Source organism: Quercus robur, chromosome 1 (assembly GCF_932294415.1).
Source record: "Quercus robur chromosome 1, dhQueRobu3.1, whole genome shotgun sequence".
In the NCBI taxonomy this organism is placed as follows: Eukaryota; Viridiplantae; Streptophyta; class Magnoliopsida; order Fagales; family Fagaceae; genus Quercus; species Quercus robur.
Window position 1 is genome coordinate 8983938 of NC_065534.1, and position 15957 is coordinate 8999894.

The window sequence follows — 15957 nt, forward strand, 5'->3', positions numbered from 1 at the left end:
GATAAAGCCTAGGACACTTAGAGTAGGACTTTTCTTGTAGTTGTCTTCTTCTATCTTTTATTTCCTTATTTTGCCAATGTTTGTAAGAAAATACATTTTGGAGCCTAATGAATGATATGACTTCTTCTTTGAACCTTGTTTTATTGCATCCTTTTCTACCTTTGTTATGAATGAATTTTGGTTATGTTACTAACTGCTGAGGGCCAAACGTTACTCGAAGTTTAAGTAATACAGCCAAGCATGAATGAATGAATGAATGAAAAAATGATAGTTAACACTTAGATAAAACTGCATCAAGGTTAATTTCCCCCAAGCCTGTGATCTGAGGGGCCACACAGGATTTGGGATCTGTTTAACATCTAGATAGACCTGCATCATGGTTAATTTCCCCCAAGCCTGTGGTCCGAGGAGCCACACAAGACCTGAGTTCTGTTTAACACTTAGATAAAACTGCACAGTAGTTAATTTCCCCCAAGCCTGTGGTCTGAGGAGCCAGGCGGGACTTGGCTTCTGTTTAACACTTAGATAAAACTGCACAGTAGTTAATTTCCCCCAAGCCTATGGTCTGAGGAGCCAGGCAGGACTTGGGTTCTGTTTAACACTTAGATAAAATCGCGTAGTAGTTAATTTCCCCTAAGCCTGTAGTCCGAGGAGCCAGGCAGGACTTGAGTTCTGTTTAACACTTAGATAGAATCGCGTAGTGGTTAATTTCCTCCAAGCCTGTGGTCCGAGGAGCCAGACAGGACTTGGGTTCTGTTTAACACTTAGATAGAATCGCGTAGTGGTTAATTTCCCCCAAGCCTGTGGTCCGAGGAGCCAGACAGGACTTGAGTTCTGTTTAACACTTAGATAGAATTGCGTAGTGGTTAATTTCCCCCAAGTCTGTGGTCCGAGGAGCCAGGCAAGACTTGGGTTCTGTTTAACACTTAGATAAAATTGCACAATGGTGTGGCGCCAAGAATTACAAACTTTCATTAATAATAGTACCTTTTCAGGTTATTCACATTCCAAGGGCGTGGCACTACATGTTTGTCCAAATCTTCTAAAAAGTAGGCCTCTATGCCGGCCACCGAGGTGATACGATATGGGCCTTTCTAATTTGGTCTGAGTTTTCCCCACGTGGGATTTCTTGCAGTGCCTAGGACCTTCCTCAATACCAGATCCTCGGGTGCCAGGGGTCTTAACTTCACCTTGGCATCGTAACCTTGCTTGAGCTTATGCTGGTAGTAGGTGAGTTGGATCATCGCTCTCTCCCTTCTTTCCTCGATGAGGTCAAAGCTTTTTTCCAGCAATCCGTTGTTAGCATTGGGGCAGAATGTGTTGGTTTTCAGTGTTGGGAAATTTGTCTCTAGAGGAATAACAGCCTCAGCTCCATAGGTCATTGAAAAGGGGGTTTCCCCTGTGGACCTACGTGGTGTGGTGCGGTACGTCCACAAGACATGGGGCAGCTCTTCTACCCACCTCCCTTTCACGTCATCTAATCTCTTTTTCAACCCATTTACTATGACTTTATTGACGGCTTCAGCCTATCCATTCCCCTGTGGGTAAGCCGGCGTGGAATACCTATTGGCAACTCCCATCTCGCTACAATACCTTTTGAAAGCTTTACTATCAAATTGGAGACCATTGTCCGAGATTAGGGTATGAGGGACTCCGAACCTAGTGACGATATTTTTCCAAACAAATATCTTGGCATCAACGTCTCTAATGTTTGCCAGCGGCTCAACTTCGACCCATGTTGTGAAATAATCCGTGTCGATAAGAAGAAACCTTTTGTTCCCCACTGCTTTAGGAAAAGGTCCTAGGATGTCTAGGCCCCACTGCGCAAATGGCCAGGGGCTAGATAGCGGATTAAGAGTTCCGCCTAGTTGATGTATATTCAGGGCAAACCTTTGGCATTGATCGCACTTCTTCACATATTCCTGCGCCTCTTTCTGCATGCTCGGCCACCAATAACCTTGCGTTATGGCCCTATGGGACAAGGACCGACCCCCTGTGTGGTTTCCACAAATTCCTTCGTGCAATTCTTCCAGGATAAGCTCAGTGGCATCTGGGTGCACGCATAGCAAGTATGGTCCTGAAAATGAGCGCTTATACAGTTTGGAGTCCTCAGACAGCTAGAATCGAGAAGCCTTTCTTCTAATCTTGTCGGCCTCGTTCTTATCTTCTGGTAAGGTGTCGTTCTTCAAAAATAGTACTTGAGGATCCATCCAGCTAAGCCCTACCCTGACATTGTGAACTCGTGCCAAGTCAGTTCTCGCCATCGTTGGCCTGTATAAATCTTCTACGAGTATGACCCGAGGGAGTGGTTGAGCCGAGGAGGTGGCAAGCGTTGCAAGGGAGTCAGCGTGGGTGTTCCCGCTCCTGGATACGTGCATTAGGCTGAAATGGTTGAAACGCGCCTACAAGCGCTTGACTTGGACTAGGTACTCTTGCATTCTTTCATCCCTCGCCTCCAATTCCCCATTTACTTGTCCCATAACAAGTCTTGAGTCCGAGAACATGTTTATGGATTTCCCACCCAGTTTCTGGATCATTAACATTCCTTCGAATAATGCCTCATATTTCGCCTCGTTATTCGTGGCAGAGAAACCCAGCCTTAATGATTTTTCGATGGTAATCCCTTGGGGGAAACCAGGACGAGCCCCACCCCTGAGCCCCTTTGGTTAGCCGTGCCGTCAACGTGTGCTTTTCAACAAGTGGGCTCTTGCTGAGAGATTATGCCGATCAGTTTTTTGTCTAGGTTTAGTAGCTCTCCTCCTCCTTCTAATGTGGGTTCGGCAAACTCAGCTACCAGATCCTCGAGAACCTGACCCTTCACAGCTGAGCGAGGCATGTACCTAATGTCAAAGGCGCCCAGAATCGTCCCCCACTTTGCTATTCTGCCCGTGTAGTCAGCACTCCGAAGTATTGATCTGAGCGGGAGTTGGGTTAGTACAACAATGGTATGTGCCTGAAAGTAGTGGGGGAGCTTTCGCGTGGCTTGTACGATTGCCAGGACGGCCTTTTCGAGGGGGAGGTAACGGATCTCTACCTCGTGCAACAATTTGCTTACGTAGTAGACGGGCCGTTGTGTGTCGTTGTCTTCTCGGATTAGCACTAGACTCACTGCGTGAGGGGCTACCGCAATATAGGCGAATAGCACCTCGTCGGCTTTAGGACTGGACATGATTGGTGGCCGAGACAGGTATTCCTTAAGCTGCTGGAAGGCTAAGGCGCATTCTTCAATCCACTCGAAGCCTTTCCACTTGTTTAATAAGAGAAAGAAAGGCCTGCACCTGTCCACCGAGCGGGAGATGAAACGGTTTAGGGCGGCAATTATGCCAGTGAGTTTTTGGACCTCTTTGGGGTTCCAAGGAAGCTGTAGGCTATGGATAGCTCTAATTTGGTCGGGGCTGACTTCAATGCTTCTATGGGTCACCATGTAACCTAAGAATTTCCCTGACCCCACTTCGAATGTACACTTGGACGCGTTCAGGCGCAGCCTGTACTTTCTCAGAATTCCAAAGACATCGCCGAGGTCTCTGACGTGGTTGGACACTAACTTGCTCTTCACCACCATGTCATCTACATAGACTTCGATGCTCTTACCCATCTGTAGTTCAAACATCCTGGTCATCACCCTCTGGTAGGTCGACCCAGCATTATTCAAGCCAAAGGGAATTACCTTGTAATGGTAGTTTCCAACGGGGGTGACAAAAGCCATTTTTTCTTAGTCCTTGGCAGCCAGGGGTATCTGATGGTAGCCTTGGAAGGCATCCAAAAAACTCATTTGAGGGTGTCCCAAGGTCGAATCCACCAATCGGTCTATCCGAGGCATAGGGAAAGGATCCTTCGGGCAGGCTTTATTTAGGTCTGTGAAGTCCACGTAGACCCGCCATTTCCCACTCTTCTTCTTCACCACGATTGTGTTGGCCAGCCACTCGGGGTAAAAGACCTCCTTGATAGCCCCTGCTTTCTTCAATTTTATAACCTCCTCTCTCACCGCATCTGGATGCTCTTTCGACGGTCGTCGAGGAGGTTGCTTCTTAGGTGTTACGGCCGGGCTAACGTTAAGGTGGTGGCAAATGAAATCTGGATCGACCCCCAAAGCCTCGTAGGCGTCCCATGCAAACACGTCCACATTCTGTCTGAGAAAGTCAATTAGTGCTTCCTTCTCTTGGGGCGGCAGTTTTGAGCCGACCTGAAAAAATCTTTCCGAGTCGGAGCCCACAAGAACTTTCTCTAAATCCTCACAATTCGCCCCCTCGGCAGGTTCCTCACTACCCGAGGCTAGGGCCAGGGTCGTTAATTGCTATAAGTCGTTCTTGGCTGAGGTGGAGGGCTCAGTACTCGGTCGTCGCGAGATGGCGGACACCATGCATTGCTGGGCCATGGCTTGGTTCCCTATTACTTCTTTCACTCGACCCTCCGACGAATACTTCACCTTTTGGTGTAAGGTTGATGACACAGCCCCTAGGGCGTGAAGCCACGATCTAGCTACAATGGCGGTGTAGGGGGAGTAAGCGGCTATCACTATGAAGTCCACCTCCACTACGTCCGAGCCTGTTTGTATAGGCAGCCTAATCATGCCTTTCGGAGTGATGGTCTTTCCCTCGAAACTCACTAAAGGGGAGTCGTATGCTGTCAGGTCCTCTGGTTTCAGCTTCAGCCCCTTGTACAAGTCGGGGTACATTACTTCCACGGCGCTGCCTTGATCGACTAGCACCCTCTTCACGTCATATCCCCCAATCCTGAGCGTGATGACTAGAGCATTGTCGTGGGGCTGGAGGGTTCCCAGTTTGTCCTCATCCGAGAATCCGATTAGGGGCGTGACCATCCCTCTAGCCCTCTTAGACTCCCGGTAGTCAGTTTCAGCGGGGAGTCAGCCCACTGACATCACTCTAAAAGGATGGGAGTCGGTCCTTCCTGGTGCGGCAAGAATGACATTTATCATGCCAATGGGTGGTCTCAATGTGCTTTGTCTTGTTTCGATGTTCGACTGCTCCCGCCATCCAACAGGGTGATGCAATAGATGCCTCAACTTTCCCTCTCGGACCAGCCGGTCCAAGTGGTTTTTCAGATTCCTGCAATCATCGGTGGTGTGGCCCGGTTCTTGGTGATACTCGCAATACAGATTCTGGTTACGTTTCGCGGGGTCGCCTGCCATCCTGCTTGGCCATTGAAAGAACGATTCGTTCTTCACTTTCTCAAGGATCTTATGTAATGGTTCTCGGAACACAGCATGGACTGCCTGTGCCCCTGTGGATCCAGACTGCTCCGAGTAATCCCTTCTTGGCCGGTTACTATTGTTAAAGCGGTTCGATCTGAAGTCCCTCCTCTCTTGAGGGACAACCTTCGCTTTGCCCTTTCCTGTCTGTTGGTCTTCTTCGACTCTCTTGTACTTGTCGATTCTGTCCATGAGTTGGCGCACGCTAGTGACCGGTTTCCTAGTCAGGGACTTTCTTAAACCATGCTCTGTTGGCAGGCCCCTCTTGAATGTGCTAATGGTGACGTCATCGTAATTTCCCTCTATCTCATTATACATTTCCCAATATCTGTCTGAGTAGGCCTTCAGGGTCTCTCCTTCTCGCATGGATAAGGACATGAGGGAGTTTAGGGGCCGAGGGACTCTGCTACTAGTTATGAAGCGAGAACCGAAAGCCTGTGTCATTTGCTTAAAAGAGTTTATGGAGTTTGGCTTGAGGCCATCGAACCATCTCATCGCCATGGGTCCTAAACTGGATGGAAACACTTTGCACATCAACGCTTCGTCCCTGGAATGGACGGCCATCCTCTGGTTAAACTGGCTTACGTGCTCTACTAGGTCCGTCCGACCATTATATATAGCAAAAGCGGGTTGGTGGAACCGTCGAGGAAGCTCAACCCCCTCTATCCTAAGTGTGAAGGGTGACTAGGAGATGCGGTCCAGGGCCTTACTCATGGCATCGTTTGCTAGGCCCTGGTAAGATGGGCTTTTGTGGCCGCGTTTGTGAGGTTGCTCTTCCTCGTAGGAGAAGGTTTCACTTGGCGGGGTTCTCGATCTCCGCTTGTACTCATTGTCCTCCTTATCGCTAGTGTTCGGACTGGGGGAAGGACACCTTCACTGCGCTCGGCGTAACGTCTTCTTCAAGTCATCGATTTCTTGCTGTAAAGCCCTATGATCGTTTCGCTTATGGGATACGTGACCTTTCCCTTTTGAGCGACTTCTGCTCTTGTGGGAGGTATTTACACTACCCTCTTGTCGCTTGTCTTGATCTCTCTCCCGTTCGAGGTTCAAGAAGTTGTCCTGCCGTTGGGAGTCTGCGTGTCCTGTTTGGCGCGGACCTGATCCTTCCATTTCTAACGGTCTTACTTGCTGAGGCACGAGCTCTTCCCACAGACGGCGCCAATTGTAAGGTCACGATTCGGGGTCCAGGCCCAACAGGTATGGGGTTCTGGCCCAAAGAGCCCTAAACAATGAATTTGTAGAGAGTGGGTTACAGAACTAGACCCTAACGAAGTGCGTACTAGTTAACATTGGGTCATACAACAATTGAAAATAATAAAATCTCCTTCATGTCCATTAGATATACGGTCCAAGGAGACGTAGGGGATGTATCTCTGTCTCTGATCAAAGGCTATGGTTCTCACCCTCTTCTTCTGTTCTAAGTTCCTTCTTTTTCCGGTCCCCTTCTTCATGGGGACTCCCCCTCTTATATAGCCCCCTTGAAGTCATCAGGACCTTACACTTGTTGATCATCTGGACCTTCACTTGAGTGCCCATCCCATCGGACATCTCCCCCATTTTTCTGTGAGTTGTGGTAGCCAAGGTAATACTGTTCACAAGTCCTCTCCACATTAATGTGGCCGGAAAAGTAGCTGCCATGCATTTAATGTGGCAGCTGTAGCCTCTCCCTTGGCATCCTACACTATCCTCCCTCTTACGTGGTTGTGGGACTCATCCCTGTTAATAATACTCATTGGAGTGAATCTTTATAGCTGGTAGAGTGCATGTTCGAGCCACATTTGGTACGTCCGAGGAGACATTTCTCCTCAGACCACCTTTTAAACAATTTTGGACCCATAAGAATTGAGTCGGGAGCCCTTTTGGTACCCACACCTTTTCCTCGGATGTGGTCGAATTTTATATGAGACTCAAGGCCCATTGTATGATCTGGGGACTTTACCCCTACAGTACCTTATTTAGATAATTAGGCAACTCCAATAATAAATAATATATATATATATATATATATATATATATATATATATATATTTATAAAAGAAGGTCAATCAAGTAAAAAAAAAAATTCCCTTTACTTAATTATAAGCCAACAATTTGAATACGCAGTTAATTACTACTTTCTCGGTTGGCTCCTCGAATCTTATCGACCTCAAAGGCTGAACTGCTGAAGTCAATTTGTGAAAAAAACTTCTATTTAAAAAAAAAAAAAAATCAGAAATAAGAATAACTTGAGAGAGAGAGAGAAAAAAAAAAGTCCCATGGTTGAGAGTTGAGAGTACTTCTATAGTTCTATATGTATCACAGTTGACTAGCCCTGCTGTGTCTACAAATGGTATATATTCTGCGTGTAGTCCACATGTCTAATAATTCAGCAAAACATTACACATTGATTCTATTCTTGATCATATAATATAAATAAACTTAATAATTATCTCCGATTTGGTTCTCCTGAACTAATAAAGTGAAAAGAAAAGAGGAGGAATAATATTTTGGTTGAAGAGAGCTTAATATTCCTTTTTCTTTTTCTTTTTCCCTTCTTCTTGGTGAATTTTATACACCACACTAAAAAGAAAAATGAAGAAGGCATTCAGCATAGAATCTCTCAAATTGCTTAACTTTAAAGTTTGATCAAGAGCTTTTGTTCTCTTTACATGTTTAATTCATAAGAATCAATGACTCTTTTGAAACTCTAAGTTAATTAACATCAATCATACATTCATATATTGAGCCACTTGACTTAGGAAGAACATGTGGTGTACATGTACAAGTTTTATTCTACTGAGTATTAAAATACAAAAAATTATGTTAGACTTAGATGATCAAAATAATTAAAAGAAGCTTTAAATTTTATTTAAAATTTTTTGAAATTTTTGTTAATAGAATTGTAGTTAGAATAGAATTTTAAATTTCTTGAAATTTTGATAACAGAGTTTTACCTAAATCAAACTATCATAATTGTGGGGGGACGAGGATCCCAAAACAAGTAAATAGGCGGTCAAGGTTATTTCCGAGGAGCTAAAGTCCGAAAAGATGATCTAGGGCGATGATCTCATGGTTTAAAGGGAGATTGGGGTAACTTACTTGATAAAGACTCCAAGGACATACCTCGAACCTCAGATGGACGAGCACTAGTTGTATAAAGGGGACAAAGCTAAACCGTCAGAAGGAAAGAAAACTGACTTGACACGAAGTATGAGAAAGATGAAGGAAGAGGATATAGAAGCCATCCCCTCTACATTAATTAAAGGGCAACCACTTCTCTGACTGCATTAATGAGGAAGTGATTGTGAACAGTGGAGGCATAGCTAAGATTTTAGTGTAAATCTTGCAAGTATGTTCCAGATGGGACAAGTATTCTAGGAATTTGACCCCAAACCTCCAAGTGTAGAATCCAGATGCATTTGACCCAAGGATCCACAATAGAGCAAAAAAAGAAAGGAAGAGAATTCTGTAATACCTTCCTCCGATTAGACCCAAGGATCCACACTTGTGTTTTTTTTTTAATCAACATTCAAGTTGAACATCAATGAAATCAGCATCTCTTCTTTCTTAGTTCTATGACATAAGCTTACTTAATCTTAGCAATTGGTATTAAAAAAGTAGACTTGACTTCCCATTTCTAAAGAAATGAATTGTGACAGCATATAGCAAAAATAATCATTTAAGTCTTTAAGTTATTTTTCCGCTTTTTTGCTCACCACAATAATCATAGTTGAACTAGAATTTATAATTTTTTGAAATTTAAGCAACAAAGTTATAATAACTAATGGTTGTGTAGTCACTTGTTACAAATAGAAGATGATCATATGAGATAATCACGACTTTTAAGACCAATTTTTTGTTTAATGTAGAGTTATTAGAAACAAATTAAATAATTATATATATAATAAATTAACATACAATTTTACAATAAAAAATTTCATATAATCTTTATTTGTTAACAACTTATCATCACCACAAACAGGGAAAGAGGGGGACTTGGAGTAGGGGGAGCATGGCCCCCCTTAATTATTTAAAAATATATATATATATGGGTATATATAGGCACTACTTTTAACAATTTTGTTCTATAAAATCACACTTTACCCCTCTTAATATTATCATTGATTCTTTTAAGAGTACTACTCTAGCCACAAACTTTTGTATAACATTTTTACAAATTGTTGAGGTAGTAAAATTTTATTGGTTTGCATCTACGCCCATCACTTATATCACATTTTTACATACTAATAACTATTCACCACATTTATAATTTGTAAAAAAGTTTGTAATTCTAACATTTATTTCCTCATTTTAAATGTTCGATCTAAAATTGAAGGCAAAATAAACAAGCCCCAAAAATTTTATCCAAAACAAACAACCTAACTCTTTAAAAAATTTTAAACAAAATAATTTTGTCCATACCTGGATGCACACATAAAAAACACAAAAAAAAAAAAAACCCCATTAGTTGTTAAGTAACCGAGCCAAAAATTAGAGCCGCCGCACGCAACCAACAACAAATCTACCCTCCTTAACTTCAAGTCTTGACTTCATCCCTAACAACAAATTCAATCCTCGCCATTCTTTTAGTCTCTTGTCACAAATCTACAAATGCTTAGTCCCATGCCGTTTTCACCGTCAACTATTTTGCAATAGAGTTACACATAAATATCATATGTTACTCATGGGACAATAATAAAAAAGAAAAAAAAAAAGAAACAAAATAAATATATTTAAAAAAATTCCCTCCTCTATCTACCCACTAATATTTATAATTAAATATATAAATATCAATTAAGAGTGTAGCCACATGCTAATTACTATATATTAGATATTTGAAAAATATATGGATGCTATGTGAAGGTGTTAGGAAACACAAGCGTCGACTATTTTGACTAGTCACACCCTTTTGAGTAGGGCTAATGTTCTTTTACCATTTATGTATAAAAACATATAAAATAATTAGACTTATTACACATGTTTTGTGCATGTAATAATACAATTTTTTATTTATTTGATTTATTGTTATAATGTTTAAAAGTGATATATAAATAATTTTGTATTTTTTTAAAGAAAGTAACATGGAATAATATCTAAAAATAAGATAGAGAATTAGAAATATTGTCCTAAATTTTAAGTCAAATAGAGAAGATAAATGAAAAAGTCTAAAACTTAAGAATAACAAATTACTCTTTTAATCAGTTTGTGTTTTTTAATTTATAATTATTTAATTACAAGATAAATGTATTTTAGAGTGTTTAAGAATTTGTGTGAGAGTATTTTAGTACTCAAAATGTTGAAACTCAAATAGAGAATATTTTTTTTTTTGGAAAAAAATCTTGTTATTAATAGTACTAACCTCATTGAAATTTTGAATTTTAAAATAAAAAGTGTTAATTCTTTTTTCTTTTCTTTTTTGAGAATGAAAAAGCGGTAATTCATAAGAGAAGATAAAAGAAAAAAAAATCTAGAACTTAGGATTTTTTAAAAAAAAAATAGTAAATTACTCTATTAATCAGTTTTTATTTTTAAATTTAAAATTATTTAACTAAAGAATATGAGTATTTTTTAGAGTTTAAAAATTTGTGTGAGGATATTTTAGTAAGCAAAATAATGAAACCCAAGCAAAGAATCATGTTATTAATAGTATAGTTTGATATAATATTTATTTAATTAAAATGAATAAAAATAAAATAGTGAATTTGTGTATGATAAATACCATATTTGTTCTTTCTCAAAAAAAAAAAAAAAAAAACCATATTTGTATGAGAGGTGCTACGTCTATAACATTTTTACATGATTTGTTGTAAATTATAGGTGGTTAGTTGTTATTGGTTGAAATTTGAACCTAATACTACGATTACATTTTTACCCCAACAATAATATCCAGTAACAACCTGCCACTTAAAATTTCTTTAAAAACCTTCCAAAAAAGGGTGTGAACATATAATTTCTCTATTTGCATTGCCTCGCAGAAACAGCTGTCTCACATGCCGTTTCACAAAACATCAGTTATATAATCTTTGAGAACTCAGAGATACGCACAAACACACACATCAAAATCAGGTTTACAGTTTCAACACAAACCAAAAAAATCAGTTTACAATGCAAAAAACATCCTCAAAACCACAAGACATGGCTCAAGAACTCCCTGTCACAACCGCCACAGCCACAGCCAGAGTCCCAAACACAAAGAAGCTAACTTTGATACCACTCATATTTCTCATCTACTTTGAAGTAGCAGGCGGGCCTTATGGAGAGGAGCCAGCAGTTAAAGCAGCGGGACCCCTTTTGGCTATCATTGGTTTCATGGTGTTTCCATTCATTTGGAGTGTCCCTGAAGCTCTTGTCACTGCAGAGCTCTCCACTGCTTATCCTGGAAACGGTGGCTTTGTTATATGGGCAGACCGTGCCTTTGGCCCTTTCTGGGGTTCACTTATGGGCACATGGAAATTCCTCAGTGGTGTTATCAATGTTGCTGCTTTTCCTGTTCTTTGCATAGACTATATGAAGCAGCTTATTCCTGCTTTAGGATCTGGCTTGCCTAGGTACCTTGCAATTCTTTGCTCTACTTTGGGCCTTTCTTTTCTTAACTATACTGGTTTGACAATTGTTGGTTATGCTGCTGTGGCACTTGCTGCTATTTCACTTTTGCCATTTATACTCATCACCTTGATTGCACTCCCAAAGATTAGGCCTCATAGGTGGCTCAGTTTGGGACAGCAGGGTGTTAAGAAAGATTGGAACTTGTTCTTCAACACCCTTTTTTGGAACTTGAATTTCTGGGACAATGTTAGTACTTTGGCTGGAGAAGTTGATCACCCCCAGAAAACTTTTCCAAAGGCTCTTTTTATTTCTGTGATTTTCACTTGCTTGGCTTACTTGTTTCCACTTTTGGCTGTCATCGGGGCTCTTTCTGTGGATCAAACTGAATGGGAAGCTGGGTTTATGGCTCAGGCTGCAGAATTGATTGCTGGGAAATGGTTGAAAATCTTTCTTGAAGTTGGTGCTGTGTTATCAGCAATTGGGCTTTTTGAAGCCCAGTTAAGCAGTAGTGCTTTCCAACTTCTGGGTATGGCTGATATTGGATCTTTGCCTAAGTTTTTTGGTCTAAGGTCTAAATGGTTCAACACCCCTTGGGTTGGAATTTTGTTATCAACTTCGATTTCACTAGGGGTTTCATACATGAATTTCACAGACATTATATCCTCAGCCAATTTCTTGTACAGTTTGAGCATGTTATTAGAGTTTTCTTCATTTGTATGGTTGAGAAGGAAGTTCCCAATGTTGAAGAGGCCTTACCGGGTCCCATTGAGGCTGCCAATGCTGGTGTTTATGTGTTTGGTACCATGTGCTTTTCTAGTAGTGATAATGGCTGTTGCTACAAAAAAAGTTTATTTGGTGAGTGCTATAATGACTGTTGCTGGGATAGGATGGTACTTCCTAATGAAACTTTGCAAGTCAAAGAAGTGGCTAAAATTCAACATTGATGGTGAAGTTGGTGTAGTAGAAAACGACCAGGATAGGGCGGTTGGTCATTTATGACAAACTTGACACTTATGGCGTGCATTCCACTAGAAAGAACTGAAAGTCTGAAGTCTGGGATTGAAGCTTTTTTGAATGAACATTCAACTAATTGTGTGGACGCACACTTGCATTTGAGTATGCAAATTTGAGATCCACAATTGAATGATTCTACTTGCAGGTTATATGTAAAAAAATTTAGTGACATCACGAGTGTTACTACTCTCTTGCTATCTTTGCAGGTATTGAGTCCTTCAGTCCATATGTAATTTGGTAGCAGCAATTATAAGGAAATCTGGATTTACTTTTGTATTTTTTTTTTTTTTTGGGTGAGAAGTAACTTTTGTGAGTTAGTAAAGTAAGAAAAAGGAAAAAAGGTTGAGGTAAATTGACTCATTGTTGTAAAATTTGTGTTCTCTTTTATAAAAATTTGTGCTTTCTTTTTGGGGCAAATTGTCTGCATAAGTAGCCGTCCAGTTACAACTGTGACTATTTAATTCATGCGTCCACACAAAGCCATATAGAATGGAATGATATTTCACATTTGACTATGAAGATACCGTGGAATCTGGGGCCATAGTTTAAACCTGATTAATTGATAAATTATTGGACATGCAGTGCAGTTTGAGGCAAAAAAAATCTTTTTAGATTTTTGTTTATTGGTCAACATCATATGAATTGGTCATGGGAGTTGGACAAAATGTATGGAACCCAAGTTTGAATAATAATAGAATAATTGAATTCCTAGCTGGATTCTCGAATCTGATTGCCTTGTGCAGCTTTCACCACTTCACGTCAGCTTGAAAAGAATTCCACAAAACTGTATCATATAGAGCATTGAAAATTACATTTAGATTTGAATGAAATAGAGGTTGGATTTATATATTAAAAAGAAAATGAAGGTTACAATGTACTTGACTATTCTGAGTCACAGTATCAAGAAATTATTAGGTCTACTAGGAAGACTATTGACGTGGTTCTACTTGACCTCCCAATTAATAAAATGCTATTATTAATGCAAATGTAATATTATCTAGTAATTTTAATTTTTTATTCCTTGTGCTGATTAGGAAGCCCACATATACATTTGCATATCATATAGAGCATTGAAAATTACATTTAGATCTCTCTCAAAAAAAAAAAAAAAAAACATTTAGATTTGAATGAAATAGAGGTTGGATTTATATATTAAAAAGAAAATGAAGGTTACAATGTACTTGACTATTCTGAGCCACAGTATCAAGAAATTATTAGGTCTACTAGGAAGATTGTTGACGTCGTCTTACTTGACCTCCCAATTAATAAAATGCTGTTATTAATGCAAATGTAATATTATTTGGTAATTCTAATTTTTTATTCCTTGTGCTGATTAGGAAGCCCACACATACATTTGCATAAATAACATCATTTCATTGGTCAAGGAGGACCACATCAGCAGTCCTCTGAGTATAAATAATAATTTCTCGTATTATGGATCACATAAATTGAAGATTACCTCCAAATTTGGTTCTCCTAAACAATACTTAAAAAAGGAAAGGAATAATAGCTGAGTTGAAGATAGAAATATGCCCTTAACATAAGCATTTGGCATAAAATCTCCTTCATCTTTACTTCAAGGTTGATACTTGATATTAATTTTGTTCAATAATCAGTCCATCATATTCCTGTGATGTGTCTCCTTTCCTTTATTCTTTTCTAGATTCTTTTAAGACTGATTCTTCTAATCTATTTGAGGAACTTTGTGCAAATAATTTTCTCTTGAAGGTAGAACATAAATATTTGAGTGCCACCTCAAATTATATGTGAAAACTGAAAAGTTGTTCAATTTCGAAAAATGGGTGGAGGATTAAGACTTAGTCTGATCATTACCATAGAAGCATCTGCCTGCTAAGGAAAGGAACCAAATTTACAAGTTACAACCAACTTCATAAAGAAAAAGAACCTCAGCCACGATAACATTGAAAAGAGCTAACTTTCAAGTTATTAGGACATTGGAGTTCCATTTATTATCGTGCAGCGTCACCAAAAGTCTTGTAACTCACTGACAAGGAAGGTTTTGATTTAAATCTCCCATCCCAATTGTTGTCACTATCAAAAAAAAAAAAAAAAAACCAACAGCATGTGGGAAAGAGGCATAAAATCACTCACTTTGTTAGCTTCTAAACTCTATAATTCACTTGAATCTCTTCGTTTACAGTTTATACTTATAAATATTTATACAATTCTAACCATTTCAATGATTTTTCATACACTAATTTTCACTTAAAGGTTTCCAATTTACTAATTTTGCTTCCCATCGATACAGATGTGACACAAATCATTAATACAAAGTTTGTTATAAGATAATTTCCCTTCTTCGCAATGTGATGTGAATCTTTGATTCTGCTTAGACTTCAAAAAAAAAAAAGGTAAAATATTATTTTCATCCTTAAATTTTTATAAAAGTTTGTTTTTCGTCCATAAATTTTCAAAAGTTTGTTTTTCGTCTCTGAACTTTACAAAACGTTTTACTTTTCATCCTTCCATCTATGTTCGTTAATTTATGTCCTATGTAGCCTAATAGAATGATGACGTGGTATCTGACTTGCACCAAATGATTTTATTTATAAAATTATGGACATATGGCGAAGAGTTATTGGAACACATGGATTAAATATTTTGTGATATGACATCCTTACAAACTAACGAGGCATTTAAAAAAAAAAAATTCCAGCTCATATTTATGTTAAGAATTTATTAGGATTTAAAATAAAAACTTAAAACACCAAAACATTAAAAGAAAGAATCAAAAATCCAGTTCAAGTTGTCCATCTCCAACGACATTCAACCAAAACTTCCCAGATCTTTCATTCGTTTTTGATGTTTTGATGTTTTGATGGGTTTTTTTTTTTTTTTTTTTTTTTTTTTTTTTTTTTTTTTTTTTTTGTAGGTTTTAGCATTAGCTTCTATTATCTTATGATTAAGTTTTGGATCATTAAGGTGTTATATATTGTGAGGCGGGAACAGAGGAAGGGGTTTTTTTTTTCTTCTATTTTTTGAGAAAACACCAGATTTTCTTGTAGCGTAGACTGGTGTACAAGTGAGGGCAGATTTTTTATGGACAAGGATGAAAGTCTTTGTAATTTGTAAAGGCTACTGTTTATTGGTTGCTAACAAACCCACTACTTTGTTGTCATTGTCATCATCTTCTTGTTTCTCTAGTGCTCTCCTTCTTGTTTCTCTAGTGCTCATCATCATTGCAAAAA

The 15957-nt window shown here is 39.2% G+C and overlaps 3 protein-coding genes across 3 annotated transcripts; 1 reads left to right on the forward strand and 2 right to left on the reverse strand.

The window, feature by feature from the left end:
- Positions 1–4294: 4294 nt before the first annotated feature.
- On the reverse strand, positions 4295–4819 carry LOC126713738 (uncharacterized). The gene has a single exon (XM_050413619.1). The coding sequence runs from the start codon at positions 4817–4819 to the stop codon at positions 4295–4297; it is 525 nt and encodes a 174-aa protein (XP_050269576.1).
- Positions 4820–4864: 45 nt separating this feature from the next.
- On the reverse strand, positions 4865–5527 carry LOC126713817 (uncharacterized). Its single transcript, XM_050413720.1, has one exon. It carries the CDS (start codon positions 5525–5527, stop codon positions 4865–4867), a length of 663 nt encoding a protein of 220 aa, XP_050269677.1.
- A 5635-nt stretch (positions 5528–11162) lies between these two features.
- LOC126719402 (probable polyamine transporter At3g13620) lies at positions 11163–13024 on the forward strand. The gene has a single exon (XM_050421962.1). The coding sequence runs from the start codon at positions 11294–11296 to the stop codon at positions 12731–12733; it is 1440 nt and encodes a 479-aa protein (XP_050277919.1). The 5' UTR covers positions 11163–11293; the 3' UTR covers positions 12734–13024.
- The last annotated feature ends 2933 nt before the right edge of the window (positions 13025–15957 follow it).

Bases quoted from the DNA above. Each gene is read 5' to 3' on its own strand.
- LOC126713738 (XM_050413619.1), bottom strand. From the start codon at position 4,819: ATGGTCACGCCCCTAATCGGATTCTCGGATGAGGACAAACTGGGAACC.
- LOC126713817 (XM_050413720.1), bottom strand. From the start codon at position 5,527: ATGTATAATGAGATAGAGGGAAATTACGATGACGTCACCATTAGCACA.
- LOC126719402 (XM_050421962.1), top strand. From the start codon at position 11,294: ATGCAAAAAACATCCTCAAAACCACAAGACATGGCTCAAGAACTCCCT.